At 32.7% G+C, this 19,703-nt stretch overlaps 1 protein-coding gene across 1 annotated transcript in view; it reads right to left on the reverse strand.

Annotated features, from left to right (window-relative positions):
- LOC119838301 (dynein regulatory complex protein 11-like) overlaps positions 1-4,349 on the reverse strand; it is a 5,638-nt gene extending 1,289 nt beyond the window's left edge. Inside the window, exons 1-14 of the mRNA XM_038364169.1 lie at positions 4,266-4,349; positions 3,803-3,969; positions 3,361-3,560; positions 3,003-3,201; positions 2,804-2,938; positions 2,630-2,744; positions 2,398-2,546; positions 2,166-2,325; positions 1,907-2,074; positions 1,674-1,822; positions 1,438-1,591; positions 1,264-1,367; positions 998-1,143; positions 530-681 (exon numbers count right to left, since the gene is read on the reverse strand). Coding sequence (XP_038220097.1) covers positions 530-681; positions 998-1,143; positions 1,264-1,367; positions 1,438-1,591; positions 1,674-1,822; positions 1,907-2,074; positions 2,166-2,325; positions 2,398-2,546; positions 2,630-2,744; positions 2,804-2,938; positions 3,003-3,201; positions 3,361-3,560; positions 3,803-3,969; positions 4,266-4,349 — 2,082 coding nt within the window. The remainder of the gene's footprint in view (positions 1-529; positions 682-997; positions 1,144-1,263; positions 1,368-1,437; positions 1,592-1,673; positions 1,823-1,906; positions 2,075-2,165; positions 2,326-2,397; positions 2,547-2,629; positions 2,745-2,803; positions 2,939-3,002; positions 3,202-3,360; positions 3,561-3,802; positions 3,970-4,265) is intronic.
- Positions 4,350-19,703: the final 15,354 nt, after the last annotated feature.

Consider the following 19,703-nt stretch of genomic DNA (forward strand, 5'->3'; position numbering starts at 1 on the left):
TGCTACGGTTAGGCAAGATACGCAGGTTCGAATCCTGCCTCGTGATCAAATTTTTTCTATTCTTTCAAAATTTCTCGCTTTTGGATTGTTTAAAATAAATGTAGGAAGAAGGTCGCATATCATTTTAATTTGTTTTTGATAGCTTTTTTTTCTATACATAAACTTAGGTTATAATTAGGAGCGTATAATTTAAATTTTTGTTCATTGGTTAAGAGTAAAAAATAAAACTATCACGAAAAATTAAGTTAATATATATAATAAATTTTGAATGAAAATAGGAAAAATATCTTATTCGGCCTTTTGATAACAATCGCTTCCGTCGTTTAGGCGTGAAAAAGAGATAGAAAGACAGATAGACAGTAACTTTCACAGTTGTATATTGGAAATTAAAAACTTTTTAACGGATTTTAAACGCGATATTCATTATAATTATTAACCGTGACGTTCCGAACACTTTACAGCGAGCGTGGTCACGGTTATATATTTAGTTTAATAATGCGCAACAAAGGAACTGAAGAAGCTTGCTTACCTTTCTGTAGTATAGTCTGTGGACGTGTCTGATATATATGACAGATGGTTGTGTAGCTTTAGCACAATTTATTAAAGAAGCGATAATTTCTTTTATACTCTCTATTGGTTCTTCATGCAAGTCAAGAAGATTTAAGTCGTATAAAGTTGCATCTGTATAAAAGTTCAGACTATTACAGACAGTGATGCAATAAATGTCAATACATATAATAATAAAAAAAACTAAGCTAAATAATGGCTAAAACACAAACGATGCCAGCGTACAAATAAAGAAAGAATTATCAAAATCGGTTAACCCAATCGTTATAAGGTTAAAAACACAAAAATGCAGTTGAATGGGAACCTCCTCCTTTTATGAAAACGGTTGAAAATACATTTGAATTGACAAGAAATATCTAAAAAAAAATTGTTCTCTCTTCCGAGTTTATTAAATTGAAAAAGGGTATCTACAAATTTACAAGTATTTAACTATTTATTGATGCCATGACGTGTACTAAAATAGTCTTCCCACTGTTCCTAGGTCCAATTAGCAGAATACTTTTAAATCCATGCATCACATCTCGGCATTTCTCCCACCATATGGATAGCATTTCGCCTCCAAGAGGCTGAACAATTCTACAAACAATAAATATGATGAAAACAACAATTCTGTTGAGAATTTTCTTGAATTTCGTCGGGTTGTAAAATACATCAAATTATTTGTATTATTTGATTTTTATGCATTATGTTACCTACTTAAGATCGCATTTAAAATCGTCCCCGGCAAAATTATATTCTGCTAAGAAATCTTGGAATCTGGTTTTCGGGTATTCTACCAGGATGCCTTTTGAAACAAGATTCTAAAACATTTAAATTAATATGAGAATTTCATAATGTGGCAATAGAACAATGTAGTACAAATATACGCACTGTTAGTTTTTCAGAAATTATTTCTTCATTGACTGTTTTTATTTTATTCTGTTTCTTAGGCCGCTTAATTTTTTGCTTGATATTTTCTGGCATTGGTTCGTCATTTCTAGCATAATCCTCTTTTAACGCTTGATTTAATTTCTTGAGTTCCTCTCTTGTGTAAGTAAAAAGGTAGCATTAATAAAATGAACAGTTTACTTATTTTTCATCAGACAACATATATTTTATTTCAATACCGTATATCCTCGTCAATGGTATTCAAAATTTCATTTTTGGCTTCAGCATATAAATTGTCAATATCAATATCCTTTATATATCCTTCTTTAACTTCTTTAAACTTGCGTTCATCGATATGTAACCATTTCATTTTATATTCCTCAACCGCCTGTAAAAAAAACAAATTCTCATTACGTGTTATTTTTATTTCAAAATTTGATTTATCAAAAGTTTTAGATACACAATTCGTAACTTTAACAATTCGTTGTATTTTCTTAGATTTTGGGTAATGATATCCAGGATGCATCTTTGGATTTTTCATTATTTTCTTTAGTAGTTCAGTTTCTTGCTTCTTTTTTCTAATTTCTTCTTTTTTTAACATCAGTTCTTCCTGTTTTGCTTCCATTTTCTCCCATTTAATCTAAAAATTATCATACAACATAAAATTAACGAGCAAAATGTCTATCTATGTGTACTTTTTAATTACATTTTCTAGTTTATACATTATGTACCTCAGTCGCTGTTTTATTTTTATTGGCTTTTTTCTGTTCTATGTACGCTTTATATTCCTCAATCCATTCAGATGGCGATGATATTTCTTCTTTGAGAATAACACTCAATCCTCCTTGGTTTTCTTTCGGTATATCTAAGAAAAATTTCGCTTCGTCAAACCTAAAATAGTATAAATAATTGTAAATTTGTATTTTACTTATTAAAAAGCTTAGCTGCTTCTATGTTTCGTACCATTTTTTAAACCATTCTCGAATGTATTCACGAAAATCATCAGCAGTATCATCCCTTTTTCTCTTTAAAAACGTATTTTTAATCTCTTTACATTCAACCATCCACTGTGCATTCAATTCTGTATACTTTTGCGATCTGTCGAATATCATCTAAAACGTTAATTATTTATATTTATATGATACTTATTAAGCTAATAAACTTAAGCGTAGTAATTCATTAATTGTTAATATACCATTTGCTTTTCTCTTTTCATTTCATTTTCATCTGATTTTTTACGAATTTTAATTCCCAATAATTCATCATATTGATAATCTCTTATTATTTTCCGCTTAATTTGAAAATACGTTCTAGAACACAGAAATAATCAGTAAAAATAATAATGTAACAAAATATTTATGTAAAGTACCTTAAAATTTTTTGAATAATTATTGCAGCTTTTTCCCTTATCTCTAATCGTGCCGGGGGATTTAACGTTCCGTTTAACTCTTTTTCCCATAAACATCGTTTACGTTTTTGCCACGTTAATTTTTGAATCATTTGCCTGTAAATTACAATATGTTACTTGAAAATGTAATTTTTATAGATCCAACATAAATAATACCTACCTTGATTTTTCATGAGCCTGTATAAAAGCGATTAAATGTTTCCTGTGTAAGGTTTCTTCTGAAATTATTTCCTCAACTTCGTAAATAGCTCCAATATTTATACCATGTTTTTTGTCAGTTTCCTCTATTATGTCTGTTTCGTTCCACCAAGCACCATTCGTTTCATCAATTATTATTTCGTCAAAACGTTCAGTAAAATCTAAAATTATCGATTCTTTTATTATAATGTTAAATTAAGAAATGATATTTAATGTGACAGATATGAAACTATGTAATACGAATCTTACATATCTCTCATTTAATACCTTCTAATCAAGTGCCTTATTATAATGATATTCTATAATAGTTAAATATAAACCTTCTTCTTCTTTTATTTGGCGTGCTTTCTGAAAAGCCTCATCTATTATAAGCTGGATATTTTCCGGGCGCTCGCAATTTTCTACTATGCCATGTAATTCTGCATCATATGGTGTTAGTTTGTGTTTTATTAAACCTCCGCCTATAAATTGGTAAAAACTTCCCTCATGTTTTCGTATTTGCTCTTTCAGTTCAAGGATTCTGTTAATTATTTTTAAATTTTAATGTATAATGTTTATTTATATAGGTGATATTGCCTGTCTACTACTTTATCGAGTTGACAAATATTATAGCTATATATATAGCTGGGCAGATGTTGAAATTCACAAGACTATAATGTTAAGTTCAGTCTAACTGACATCCTTTTTATCTACGTTCGTGCCGAGTTGGCAGAAGACCTCTTACAAAAGCTTAACCTTAGATTGAAAGTCATTGAACCATACCGTCCCACAATAGTCTTAACAATAGCGCGAATATCTTCAGATTTCTGCACTTGTAAGTTCTGCTGGGAGCACTCTAGAGCCTCGTTGTAACAAGCTATGTAGCAGCCGAGCATGCCGGATAGTTTGAGAGCCGCGTCACACGAACTTTTGTCGTGGGATTTAGTTTCCTGGAATACAAAATATAATTAGCATTAGCATAATAATTGTACAGAAGACTAATATCTTCTTCGGTACAAGTAACTATCGTATTGGATGAGTATGAGTTGGGCTGTTTTGACAAACTGTAAGGATTTTTATGGTCTTCGTAGCACAACTGTAAAGAAGATTACGAAAGAAGATTTAGATAGAGACATTGTTGACCACTATTGATAAATATGCTAAATAGCTTCAACCAATCCAATAATTAAAAATTCTTGATTAAGTTGTAAATTATTGAAAGAAAAATCTTGTGGGACTCTCTAACCTGGTACTCAATATCTAAATACAATAATTGTTCCAGTTTGCGAAGCGTTTTTTGCCATTGTTGGAAATAATATTCACTCGACATTTTCGATAGCTAACTTTGGATTTTGATGTAAAATCAAAGAAATTGTGGATTGTTCGCCCGAGATATTTGTATATTCTAGATGGTTATGAAATAAACGTTTTTGAATAGTGTAACTATGTAAAACATAGCGTGCAATATTAATGTTTTCAACAATTTAAATTGGCAAAATTTTATCGATTGATTCGTTGATTTTCATTTATTCATTTGCCGAATTGTTGCAATCCAATGGAAAAATATGTGATTTTGCTTGTAATACTATGAATAGTGAAAATGAAATTGAACGTTACTGATAATCCTCTACCAACAACAACAACAATAATGATAAATAGATTTTAACAACAACAATAACGCATTTTATAATCGCACTACAGGGGTTCCAACAATAGTTTTTATCTGAATTGGAGAAATCATTTTAACTATACAATAAATTCATCCTGCGTATTTTATATCACCAAAAAAACTGTTCCAATACAACGTTCAGGAATACCATTTCGTAGGTCAATAACCCTAACAAGAAAATATTGCCGTAACCCTAATATCTCTACGAGGTGTTTAACAGCGCCGTTTAGTGGAAGCAAAGGGCAAACGATCACCATTACGTGTTATCATCTCGAACGGAAACCCCTACATCATACCCGATGAGGGAAATAAGCGATCGCACTTGACGTCTACGTCCTTTGATGTTTTTCCACGAATTTGACAACCCTATCTTGTTACCTATGCAATCTTGTTTTCCATCTTATGTGATCACGACACGATTGAAAATCCCATGACAAGTATTGGTGTTTCTGACGTTTTATAAATTTCAATGTTGTGTATTCGTATGTAGAGCGGTGCCAAGATGAAATATACTTTGTGCTGTCAGATTTAAGGTCTAAATCTTCATTTGATGCTTGCTGTAAATGGTACACAGAACAGCAGCCGATATACATTCAAAAATAAAATATTTTTTCAAATGTTCGCAGAAGTAATAAAAGTGTGAATAAACATTTGGCCTTTGTAGCGAAACATAAATAGATTAAACGCTTTAAATTAGCCTATTTTTTTTCAATTTAACACTTCGTCGACATAATCACATAAAAAATAAAAAGTGAATTAAGGTAACAATAACAATATACAGTTCAAAGAATAACATAGTTATTAAATTATAAAAATTGCGTGGATGAAAATTCGTAAATGTAGAACTGCTGAACCGAACTGAATGAGTGGTCGATAATTTCCTTTAAATAAATCGGATGTAATTTTTAGAATAATATTTTATATGAGATCGTGAAAATTATATCTTAGCTATAAAATTAAACATATATCAGACATAACAGTCCATCGAGGATTTTCATGTACCAAATGACTATACAAGTGTCTATGGGACATTCGATTCAATGTATTCTATAAATATTTATATATTTTTGAGTGTGAATTAGTCAATACAATTTTTTGAGTTCATTGTTTGTGCACATTTATTGAAATCTTCTAATATTTTACAATATTCAAAATATTTAAACAAATTTGCCCTGTAAACTTTAAAATATATTCTTAACATTGATCATTACAAACTTATGTTTCTGTAGCTTGCATGGTGAAGGTTGATAATTTGAAAATCTTGTAAATACAAGCATAATTTTTTAACCTTTACTATATTCTGAACGTGTTTTATCGTCAGGCACCGCGGCTTCCGGTTGCGCGCAATGGCGGCCATCTTGTCACCGGAAGTAGTAAAGCCTTCCGTTGCACCTTCGCCCGAAAACGTCGTTCTTAAATGTTAACTTATGAAATAAGTACTTATTGCTTGTATTTTCTGTGAAGAAATGTTAAACAAATTGTGTAAAACATAAATCTATTCCTAACAATATTATTACTAGATACATACATTGTTTTAGAAAGATGCGATGTTCTTTGTTGTATAGAAAATTGCAATATAACAACAATTTTATATGATGATTAAGCTTATACAGATACCAGTCACATCGAGGAAAGATTTTGTTGTATGTGAATAAAAAAAAAGCTTAGAAATGTTTCCAGGTGAAAAAGTTATTTACAAGAAATATCCAATTTATAAAGCTGAATACCGAAATTGTAAATTATTAAAAAATACGCGAACCCACAAAGGAATAGGTAATCGACACGCTAATGGAATCCATCAAACGCCCTCATAAGAGATCTCATAAAAATTCGATACATCCTGAGGGAAGGAAAATAAACTATTTTGCATGCAATATTATGATGTCGACGCGCGAGGGTTCAGATGAGTTTTCCTTGTGTAAAACATTTTATGTTTATTTTTTTAGCTTTGAAGTGGGTTCGCTAATGTTTTGCAGATTTTTAATGAATATTTTAGCTTCGCGCCATCTAGTGACACACTCTTAATGCTATTAATATAATATTTAGCAATTGTAAATGATCTATATGCTTACAGTGTTTAGTATTTTTATTTGGTGTATAATTGGATATGTGGGGGCTGGTTTTTATTGACTATGTAATTGTTATTTGTATTAAATTATATTTTGTTAAATTATAAGTAACTAGCTGCGCCCCGCGGTTTCACTCTCGTAAGTCCGTAACCCGTAGGAAGATCGGAAGTAAAAAAGGTCCATATGTTATTCCAGTTGTCCAGCTGTCTACGTACCAAATTTCATTGCAATCGGTGCAGTAGTTTTTGCGTGAAAGAGCAACAAACACACACACACACACATCCTTACAAACTTCGCATTTATAATGTTAGTAGGACTTATACACAACTGACAGAAAAAGTGACTAAAAAGCAAGTTCAATAGTAAAATAAACATTTAAAACATACATTCAGACATTATAAGCCGAAACTCCTAAGCAAGTGCATAAAACGTAATTATGCAAAATAAATCGCAACAGTCAATTAAAACAATGCTAAACTTTCCGCAATTACATGCATATTCTGCGAATTAGCAGCGCAATCCCCAAATTCCCATTGTTTACCCGCTTACAAGCCACGGGTTAATCTCTTCAACCTTCCCGCCATATTTCAGCAGAGAGGACATTTTTACGAGCTCTTAATCAAGAAATATACGATCGCAGCGGACGATTAAGAGGCGAAATTTACAGGCGAGCTAATGCAGTTGCCGATGATGGGTGGCCTTTGTCTGTTGAATTCTTGAGGAATGGAGCGGCGCAATTGACATCGCTGAGTTTTGTTTTCGAAGGCCGAGGCTTCTAATTGATGCAGCTAATTGATTAACATGGAACTTGATGTGAACAGAATGTATCTATTTATTTGTTTAATCAGATCGTAAATGCGCATAATTCTAATTGTTACGCTTTCATATTGTATATATATTCTATGAGTTGTGTTGTGAACGGAATACATGTAGGATATCAATTGTGTTTTAACTCGCCAGGCAAAGTTTACATTGAAATATGTATGTGTTATTTAGGCACAAAGCAAAGTAACACTTCATGATCTTATATATAAAATTCTCGTGTCACAATGTTAGTCTCTATACTCCTCCGAAACGGCTTGACCGATTCCTCTGAAATTTGGTAAGCATATTGGGTAGGTCTGAGAATCGGCCAACATCTATTTTTTATCCCGATATTCCTACGGGATACGGACTTACGCGGGTGAAACCGCGGGGCGCAGCTAGTCTTTTCATAAGAGTAGCCTCTATATGCATGGCAATAACATGACGTAAATATTATAGTCATACTTAATGAGGTCCCATTAGGATATACATGTATCGTAGTTAAATCATTTAATACATTACAAACACAGCCTTACCATAGCACAACGTAACTATTATTCAGTTTCGAAATAAGGTTTGAAGTCTGTGTTTATAAAATCCTACATTAGTATAGCTACGTGTTAGAACACAATGCGATTTTCGCATAGTGAGATTATAGCGAGATACGTGAGCGATAACTCAAAACACTAGTGAATTATATCTAGACGTACTATCAACGAAATGTGGCATTCGGACGTGGTAAGTGCTGCAATTTATATGCGGACCTAAATCGCGGGCGCAAGTTGTGGACGCTTTCGAGTCGACAAGTCATAGTTGGATATATTGTGATTTAATTATTAAAAATTAATTAAGCTGCTCATGTGTCAAAAAATTCGAAAGGCAACGGACTGTTGCTACACAAGAACCATAGAACTTCCAGGATGTCATTTCCGTTTATCCTTTTTTCCATTATTGAGCCTCATTTATACTCACATGTACAATATAGCATATATTATACAGCTATCTTAGTTTGTCTACATTAAAATCAAAGATTAATACATATATGTAATTATCTGTTCCAGAGTATGAAAAACTTTTGAGACACCAAAATACGGTCGGTTAGACTTTAAAAATACATAAAAACTTATAATACACAAAGAAAGCTCCCTCAAGGAATTGTGCGAGTCCGTTAAAGGGTCATATAGCAATAAGTAGATAAGAGATAGTCTGCACATATTAAATAATACTTCTTGCGCGAGTTTGAATCCTAACACCCTAACTCCATACGCTAGATACGGGTACGCCATGAGCTAAAATGATAAATACCGTAGGCAATGCAACACTAAATTCTTGAACACGTAGCTTTTTTTATTATACGAGTATTCATAAGAATTTCTAAAAGATGAAGAGAAATTGCACATAGGTATAAAATGAAATGCTAAAGCTGTTTCAACACAATTTCCGTCGCCCGCGCTGTAACGCCAAACTTGCACCACATTATTAGTAACGATATTTCACTTTGAGCGGACATTTTTATAGGTATTTAGCGAAAACGTCGCCTCCACGGGCCAATTTGAAAGTTGTTTGCGTGCCCAATTTACGAGGAAAGTTAATTTGAAATGGCGTGTCTTCGGCTTGTTTATTACTATTATATTGTCTCTAATAATACTTTACCGTCGCGAATGTAATTACTTTGTGAGCATAGAGCGATGGGAGCGAGATAGAAGCAACTTCGGTGCTTTAGCGATCGTTGGATATAATGTTAAGTAGGAGAGGAATAAGATGCTAGTTGGAATTATTGTTCAAATTTATAGCTACGAAGCGGCAAATACGATTATAGCATTTAACACAAAAACTCATTTAACTTTTTATTCTTCTCTATCATAAACGTTTTATAAAATCATCTTTTTGTCTTCTAAGATTATTTACTAACTTTTAGATGAGATAATTTTTATGTGTGTGTAATTTTTCTCATTAATATGTATTTAATAGATACATAACTAATAACTTTTACAAATTTATTAAATTTACCTTCTTTGGCCATTATTTCTTGAGCTTATTTGAATAAATCCAATACAATCCAATATGCATAATTTTCTTATGCATCTTTAATATTATTTTTATAAGAAAACTTAAATGTCACCTGTGCAAGGTATCGTTTTTAGAAATCCAGATAATAATCTACATATCAATTTATAATCAATTCTACATATCAATTTATAATCATAATTTGTGATCATTGATTTGCTTTCTAAAACATAACATCATAGGTTTTATGACGACATTGTTGAAGAATATTTTCTAACCTTTTTACTGCATACTTTTTTCTGAAGACTTAACTATGTATGCTTGTATTTCTTTCACTTCGTAACACACTAAGTTTGTGTCTGTAGGTAGTTTGGAAAATAGAGAGTGACACAGTCTCCTTTCAACTTATGTGAAATTTCTCATTGCCATGGGATTTTACTTTGAATACGCAAACGATTCCGCGAGGGAATCGCAAGTTTCATTATCAACCGTTCTGACAGCTTCTCACTATATTTCAAACTTACCAATACCTCCATGAACAAACCAAATGTCACTCTAAAGTCCATAGTAACTACAGCAATCCCAATACGAAAGAGGCAATGTGTCTTACAGTTTCCGCAGTACGATGCTACGGGAACCGCGAAATAAAAAGAAGGCACATAAATATCCCCAGCACATTGTCCCGGATCCACATATTTCAGTCACAACACCTGACTTCTGCGAAACTGATTTATGGCCGCATTCGTAAGTGACGCTATTACTGTTACGAAATACGTATTTCATTTGTTTCAGCTTTTGTAGTTAGTCTTCTCATTTGTGATTGTCGATTGATAGGTAGATGTAGGTTTTAGAGCTTTATGAAAGTTTTGAATAATATCCAATTTTTTTCACTTCATATTTTAAAATATTTCTGACCAAAAAGGTTATTTTTATTTTAAGTTGTAAATACCATTTTTTTTTACATTCAAACTAACTTTTCGAACAAAGCAGAAAATAATATCTGCTACGTTTCTTATTTGACGTCATAGTTCATAAATCATAATAGAAAAAAAAATTGTATTAAAAGTAAAAAACAAAGAAAAGCAAGGAACTGGAAACAAAAGTAATACGACCTTCGTGAATAATTTCATACAATTTCAGTATCGGATGAACTGAAGAGATAAATCCGAAGTCATCGGTAGGTGGCGTCACTTTCTACACATAAAATATGTGGGGCGTGGGTCAAATCCCAGAGGAGTGCACATTTTACAGCACCTATAAATCTACGAGATAGCGATAGTTACTGCCATTCGTCAAATGAATGTTTTATTTTGCGAGATTTTTGGTAGGAAACAGAAGGTTGGATAATAGCAAGGCGAGTGGTGCATATCTTATGAACCATTGGTTCAAAGAAAATTATGTGTCCAGTTGAATACATATTTACTAAATAAACATAACTAGTGTATTATCTATCAATACTTCATTTTAGCAATAATTCCAAATATCTAGAATAATCCTTTTTGATACTATAAATTCGAAAGGCTTCCACCTCACAACGGAGCGATATTGTGACGTGATTTTCGAAATTAATTACTAGGCGAACCTGCGAGCGGAAAGAGAGATATTCATATATTATATATATGATAACAAACGTTCATCTTTTACATATTACTTATTACAATAACGGTTGGGTGAGGAAATCTCTTCTCTGTCTAGATTCAAAAACGTATTGCATCAATTTAACATTGCTGGATTAATCACAGTCACCTTTATCTTTCGTCACAGGAATGTAGGAAAAATCTCACCTGTCGGCACATTACTCCTTTACTACGTTGTGTAGGTGCACTCTTACGGTTAATTTATTTGGCCCCAAATTTGGCACAGCAAGACGAAACAGTTTAACAGATTAGGAAGGGTCCACGGCGTGGCGTCAAGAGGGAAATGAATTTGTCAGACCCTGACTGCTGGCAGCCCACCGAGCGATATATCAGCGCGCAGGCTGATTCACGAATTTTGTAGACAGTTTTATTGCGTTGCGATTTTATAACTTATTAACTTTGGAATATAAATCAAATTTATACGACATATTGATTTTGTATGATATATGATCATTGGAACTGGTGGTAAATGCTACTAACTGTGTAATGACGTGTCAAAAGTGCTTCCATAAGTGTAATTGAATAAAGGAATGTTTGATTTTGAGTTAGAACTATGTAGTTGTTGTAGATGTATGTATGATATATACTACATTTTGGGGATATCATAAGAAGCAGTCGTGTAACACTACAATTATTTCAAATTCATAAATATTAGCATAATCATTTATATTGTTTTAATACTAAACGCCTAATGCTTAATAGCCAAAGATTCCACTGCTCGGATAGGAATGTATCTTTTTTGATGTAATTTATTATGATTTAGGATTAGCGATAGATGCCTATAAGAAATTTGATTCGACATTAATTTAAAATTTTTGACATCAAAAATCCATGCAGATCCATACATATTTGAACAGTGGGGTCTTGAACTATTTTAAATCATACTGTCCCGAAAAAATTATTTTCTAATTTATTTCTTCAACTTATCCCACACGTCATTCATTATTAATAGAGCTGTTATAGCCCAGGTTATACACTTACACAATGGAACATTAAACATTTAACAGCATTAAAATAATAATCCGAGGATAATGTAAAAGGCGAAGGATTTACGCCTTGAAGGTGGATGGTTTCATCAGGCTATAAAACATTCGGCGAGGTTACTTTTCACCCTGAAATATGGGGTGAGGTCGAGAACAGTGCAGCCATACATCACTCTGAGCTGGGATTACTGTAACATTGACTTGGCTTGTTAATTCCCAAGTTTTGCTATGTCATCCCACCTTTTTCGTAAAAAGAAAAAATAACAACTACGAATCATAGCAAATATTTTTGAAATGCAAGAAACCGTCGATACGAAGAGTAACTAATTATATTACATCATAGCATACATTCTTTATTATTATAGATTGAATGTTTCATACATTTAATATGAAATAGTAACAGATTTTATAGATATTACTCGCCATAAAACCACCAATATAAATATTGATTTGAACTATGTAACGTGGTGCCTTCAAAGAGCGAATGTAGCATAGAAGCATAGGAGAAAAAAAACGAAGAAGAAAGAGTTACGTCCTCATCTTTCAAACCTTCGCTTAAGTTCTTTCCTATAAGCCCATTTTCAATATATTCTTTATCCCCATATATTATTAAATAAGCAGAACTAACAGACAAGGTATTGACTTTATCAAAGCTCGTGCACCGTGCTTGCTACCATGTGACTAAGCAACTCGCATGACACTGTAGAATAAAGAGCTCCATAACAATGCATTATGTTATTTACAGTGCTGATAACAATATATATCTTTCTATACCGTATGCGAGTCACAATACGATTCAATATAAGGAAATATTAGATGATTTCATCGCTAAGAACGATGGGGTTTTATCAGACTGAGTTATGGGGTTAGGTCGGTCGGGAGCGGGCAAATGTCCCTTAAATCATTTAGTACAAGAATCGGTGAAACATTGACTTAGTAGAAATCCGCAATTCTTCCTATGGGAGATATAAACCGTTTAAAAAAGTTGTTGTGCGCTTACATGAACAAAGGTCTTGAGGGTTAGGGTAATGTAATAATTGAGTTCATTGTTTTATTATTTTTCATTTTATTCATCGTTTTGCTTCGAAATAGGCATGTAAGAAAGTTATGTTATTAAAACTAGCTTATTCTTTTATTAAAGTTTTGTCATAGTGATACTTTAAAGCAAATAATTAAATTCCTATTTCCCAATTAATACAAAATTATAAATGAAAAGTAACTCTATCTGCCTGCCAGTCATTCCTTCACGCCTAAACCACTAAACCGATTTGGATGAACTTTAGGAAAGATGTAGTTTGAAACCCAAGAAGAAAAAGGATAGTTTTTATCTGGATTCTTCAGGAATGGTAACGATGCGCGGAGAACCGCGTAGGTACTGTGTATTGCTTTGACAACGCAGGCGAAGCCGCGGGCGGAAAGCTAGGTCAAATATATTCTATACAACTAAGTACGTAGAATCAAAAATACACAGATATACATATTATTCCAAAATCAACTACTTATTCAACATATTAAGAAACTTGCTTTTAGTAACAATTAACAGATAATAAGTCGACTCCAATTGAAATTTAATCCATAATCTATATTAGCATCTGGTACCTACAGACATTGCCATAATAAAATTTCGATTAACGCGAGTATTACAAACAAAAGCTGTTCATATCTTAACAACAAACCCTTGTTATTTGCCCGAATACAGATAATATCGACATCATTTACACAGACACAAAATAAAGTCAAGTGCAGTTAGCGTTGCTGAATATTCATAAAGATAAAACAAATTTATGAGCCCGTAAACCACCAGTGTAGTCTGATAAAGAAAGTTGTTTCGTACTTTTCTCCTTTTTCCGTTTATTTTATGGATATAGGTCACTGGAGGACTGCGGATTCATTTTAATGATTTAGTTTTACATTTTAACTATGCAGTTATTTGAACGAATGTTGAGCTTTTTTACAATACTGATGATGATGTAAGATTCATTAGTAATGGTTTTATTTTAATCTATGCTTACTTTTAATTATTGTTAATTAAAGAAAGCTACAATGTGCAAACATCTTTAGCTGTAGTTCTTTAAGAACATTACATAAAAATTACTTTTAAAAGTATTGTTGGTCCTACGTTTCTCATATGATTTGGAAAATAGTGTTGATAAGTAAACAAATTAATTTATTTTCAATATATTTGATATAAAATTCATCTTTCTACCCAGGATTTATTAAAAGTTTCCAATATCAAACACAATTTATTTTTAATGAATTTTAAACGCCTCTCAAAATAAAATAGCAAAAACGTTTGACGTAGCTTTGCCGGTTAAAAAGAGTGACACCTCCCATTTCAATATTGTAAATATTCGTCGTCGCCGGGCGTCTTTGTAAATATTTAATAATTACAGCCGCGTTGTTTGAAAGGTACTTTAATGATTTCCCACGCCGGCATTATGCTGTCAACCAATAATTACATTTCCACGAACATTCCACATAAATAGTCGATGCGCTGACGTGGCTCTCGCGAAACGAGCCACGGCACCACGACAGTTAATGTAGTTATTGCAAGAGAACTTAATATTCATTTGTAATGACTAAATTATACGGCAGTTTATGACGAGGTCGGTAGTGCCTTGGTCTGTCATTACGTTTATTGATTACTTATTGAATAGAGCCAGTATTTCTCGTATAAAGTAATTTTGTTTTTATTACAAGAAACGAAATGTCAAGTAAAATGTATTAAGTTGCTTTAATTGATATTAATGAGGCACTTTCGTATTCAGAACCTTGATCATGTTTCTCGTGTTGTAAAACAAACATGGCAAACCCGATTCCAGCATAAATTTCAAATAATCATATTGACACGTATTATAACGCAGAAATATTACATATTATATACAAGTTTACGTATTAGATAATGAGAACAGAATATTGACAACAAAGCAACATCAAGATACTTTCTATACTCGTAGATTGATAAATTTTCATAAGGTTTAATTTTTGCTGATAGATTAGCATAAAATCAAAACCATTGAAGCTTACTAGGTACAGACGGTGAAATTTTAGCAACAAATGCATACGCCTATTTGTTTTTTGTCTGTGTCAGCTTGTTATTCCATTGTCACTTTGACAGCGACCTGTCACCGGACACAGTATGGGCGGGAAAATGTCGAATTGAGTTTTGTGTTCGTACATAATAGGCTTATGTTACGCTTTATGCATAAAATAAGTGTAGGCAAGACCGTCAACAGGGATCCTATTATTCTGTAGATGTTATTGGATCGACTCGAGATTTCTGCATAAATATCATTATTTACCGTTATTGAGAGGACGCAAATACATAGTTTCTCCTATTCATATTTTTGAATATGTTTACGCTTATATTAGCAGTTTTATGCGAGACGTTTACTGATTTTAGCTTTTAATATTGATAGTAAACTTCTAAAAAAAAAAAAATACGAGTAAAGTGTGCAATTCAATAAAATATTCGAATACATGAATTCAGAAAAATAATAATTCTATATCTTTACAATCAACAACAAAGATTCAAACAGCCAATACGAAAATTTAATACGACTCCATAAAAGACGGATTAACCGGGATATTTTCGCACTCTATTGTTAAGCGTCCGCAAATTCGCATTGTTGTTCGAGTGCTAATTACGCGCGTGAATAGACGCCTTTTGACGGCTCCCGACGGATTTGTCATTACAACTGTCAAAAACATTACCCCTGAACGCGAATTTAACAAAAACAATCCCTATTTCCAAACTGTTAAGTTATCTTTTCTAAATAACAATAAAATAATGTAGATTATAAAGAAAACAGGCTGGTTATAGATTCTTATCTTGATTTTAATCATAGTTCCACAATCTTGGCTTATTTTCAACTAGGCATTATGGGAAACGAAACAGTTTGCATGTTGCTTTGCTGATAAGTAAATTATGAAATAACATGCTTAACGTTGATTTATTTGACTTGCTGAAATATTATATTAGAGTTATTTATGTGTCCTTCAATGTTGCGAATAACTTAGTTAATTATAAAATACGAGACATTCATTGTAATTGGATTATATTATTTTTTGTTCTTGATTCGTGTCAAATTGTTTCGGTCTAACTTCATGTTAAGATCCCAGATAAGTGTATAATAAGTTGATAACAAGTTAAAAACGGAACTACAGTTATGTATATTTTGTTTTAAAAAAGCATAGCGTAACTATGGATTAGAAGCTTTTGAGAACCAACTTTAGATACTATCCAAAAATGCCTAAGTACTACCTTGTATTATAAAAAATAGAAGCTTTTAATTTTTTTATAAAACCTCACCTATATAATCTCATATTCTGCATCATTCAATTTCACGGTAGATTATTCGTAACAAAATCGCGCATTTATAACAAAAGCAATAAACTCCAAATCATACGCTCCAGTCTATTATTCGGCGTTGCAACCCGAAACTATTGTCAAATTGCATCAGATTTAGTGACAATAAAGCTTATTTGTCCACGCCCTTGGGCGTCAAGTGACCGAATCCTACATCACAACTTAACACGATTTTATTACAATAGTTATTTGTAAAGCTGGCCCTGGCTACAGGGCCGGATTAATGGAAGATTTTGCCTAATTATTATTGGAGGTTAAAAAGTCATATCCGTTTTATTCTTTTCGTTAAATTTGTATGATAATTAGCGTTTTTCGAAAGTTGAGAAATATATAAAACCATTTCATTTTCAATAGTTATTTTTCTTCATTGGATGTTAGTTTAAATAGGACTAATGTTTGAATGCGGCCCTGCTTATTGTAATGCTCGAAATTCTGTCAACTGTCGCATCGTAACGAATCGAGTGACATAATACCATTGAAAAGTAGAGTGCTTTGAAAATAGGGGCTCAGTTTGAGCTCAATACAATTTTATTGACACGTCGTAAATAGTCTATTTGTACTGTAAGATGGTTATAACGTATCAGATGTGAAGGGAATCTAAAATTTCTTTATTTTAGTATCATTTTGATCTATTTTGTCTTTAATCTGAACACTCGGTTGGTATTTTTAGGTTTCTATTCCCATTCTAGGGAGTAGGTTATGGTTGTTCAAATACTTTTCCTTTTGTTTATGGATATATTATGTTTCAATAGCTCATTCTAGGCACATGAAAATAGGACACAGTGCAGCATAACTTAACTAATTACTATTGGTACCTACCCCACAATAAAGGATCGAATTATAATTATAATAAAAGTATAACAATGATTCATCAAATATGAACGTAATTGTGAACAAACCGACCACAAATAATAAAACTATTCAATACAAAAGGATCGAATATCCCCGCGCAACAGAAGCATGGTAGTTACAAACCGCAATCTGACGCCCCCAAACATCCGACTACTATTACGGCCCACTTTCAAAGCAGACCTTGGCTATTGAACGTGGCATTTGGTAACATGGCTTCCGTAGAAAATTTGTCGTTTACATATATTTTTTTATTTGTCAATTCTCTGTTCGGTATCACACACTGTATCACTACACCACACGGACGTAGTCAGATTTGGTGGGGCGGTTAGGTTTATAAGAAAAATATTTAAGATATGAAAAATGGATTCTGAAGAATGCTCCGGCATTTAAATGTGATAGTAATATAGGCTATAAAAAACTTATAGGCCGCACGCTTTTATTTATTAAATTGCTTTTCGGTGGACAGCGTTTGAAACCCCCAAAACCCCTCCTTCCCTACCAAGGATCCGTGATCAAATAAATATACTTTCTTCTTCTTTGGCATAACTGCTTGTTACGGTACTACGACGCTTAGGGACTTTTTCTGTTTCTATATTTAATATGTTTCTTAAAAACATAAGGTTTATATAATTTCAGCCGTTGATAAAACCCGTAACAAAAATTAGACATAATTTCTAAAAACGCCCGTGTGTCAATTAGTTGGTATTGTTGAACGAAGAGAAGGTGAAATCTGCTGTATGATACACAGCCTTCCAGTCACGGATGTTTCATACAAATAATTCGATCAGTATTCATCATCATCAGCCATATATTGTTCCCACTGCTGGGACACAGGCCTCCTATGAGGGTTCAGGCCATAATCCACCACGTTGGCCAAGTGCGGGTTGGCAGATGTCACATGTCGTCGAAGTTTGAATTCTTGGACATGCCGGTTTCCTCATGATGTTTTCCTTCACCCTTTTAAGCAGTGGTGATGTTATCCTTCACCCTTTTAAGCAGTGGTGATGTTATCCAAATGTGCAGATAAATTGAAAAATCTATTTATTTCCTGCACGCTCGCCCCGGTCTCGAACCTCGACTTATCGATTTTGAAGTCCGAGGTTCTCACCACTGAGCCACCACTGCTTTTATGCTTGTGATCAGTATTGCTTACTTTCATAATACCTACTTCTCTTTAAATCATTTTTTTCTCGGGTAATTAATTGTTAACTTATAAACAACTTATCAAATAACTGTTTCATATAGCTTTCGTACAAAACATTGAGAAGGCTTCTCTCTCTATCCCTCAACCTCAGAATTTTATGGAAAACGTCAATAATTACAGATCAATTTGGTTTTAACGAGAATCGAGTTATAGTAATTGCGATTCTAACTACAAATTACGGTTAAAACTGATGATTTGGCCCCACCGTGTGTTATTTGGGCCCAGTTTAATTATACTTAATGCCAGCGTTTACAAATAATCATACGCCGCTGTAATTTGGGAGGTTTAGATTATAGGGACGGTGGCTTGAGGTTTTATTATATTCTGTATGTTTTATGTGAATATTTTGTTATATTAATCTCATGTTTTGACCGCTTTGGAAGGCATTTAACAAAAGATTTAGTTTTTTAAGTTCACTATTGAAATAAATATTGAAAACTAAGATAAGCATTAAGAACATAACAAGAATTTGTTGTTTGTTCGTTTGTCAGCAAAGTCAGCAGAATAGTAAACGTATATGCAAGTACGCTATCCATTATCCATGCGTCGAATCTTATTTTATTCAAAATTATTTTAAAAAATTATAATGTAAAAACGACATTTGAAATATACCGAAGAATTGGCTAGAAATTGATATCCAATCAACGCTAATTGAACTCTTTTATTGGGTCCTCTTAGCCGAGGGTGGTTTTTTGCAAGTCAAAATAGGTTAGCTGTCGGCGGCCGAGTGATTTTATGCAAATTTCAACCGTTTATTATGCAAAGCTGAGTTTTAGGGATGTGCGCTAAAGTATCGATGATTTGTTATTTATTTGGGTTAGTTTTGTTAAACGACGAAGAGATCACAGATCAGCATAGCAAATAGTGCCTTCTTTATTAAACTTTAAAGCAATTTTTTTAATTCAGCAATTTATTTTGCATTTGCAAGCTAATTCAACCCTCATAGTAGGCCTGCGTCCCAGCAGTGGGAACATATATGGGCTGATGATGATGACTACGCTCAAGTGCATCTCGAATTATGATATTATACAGGAATAGAGGTTTATGTATAAATTTAACCTAACAGCAATAACATTTGTCAACTTTAACC

The sequence above is a fragment of the Zerene cesonia genome, unplaced genomic scaffold (assembly GCF_012273895.1).
Source record: "Zerene cesonia ecotype Mississippi unplaced genomic scaffold, Zerene_cesonia_1.1 Zces_u002, whole genome shotgun sequence".
NCBI lineage: Eukaryota > Metazoa > Arthropoda > Insecta > Lepidoptera > Pieridae > Zerene > Zerene cesonia.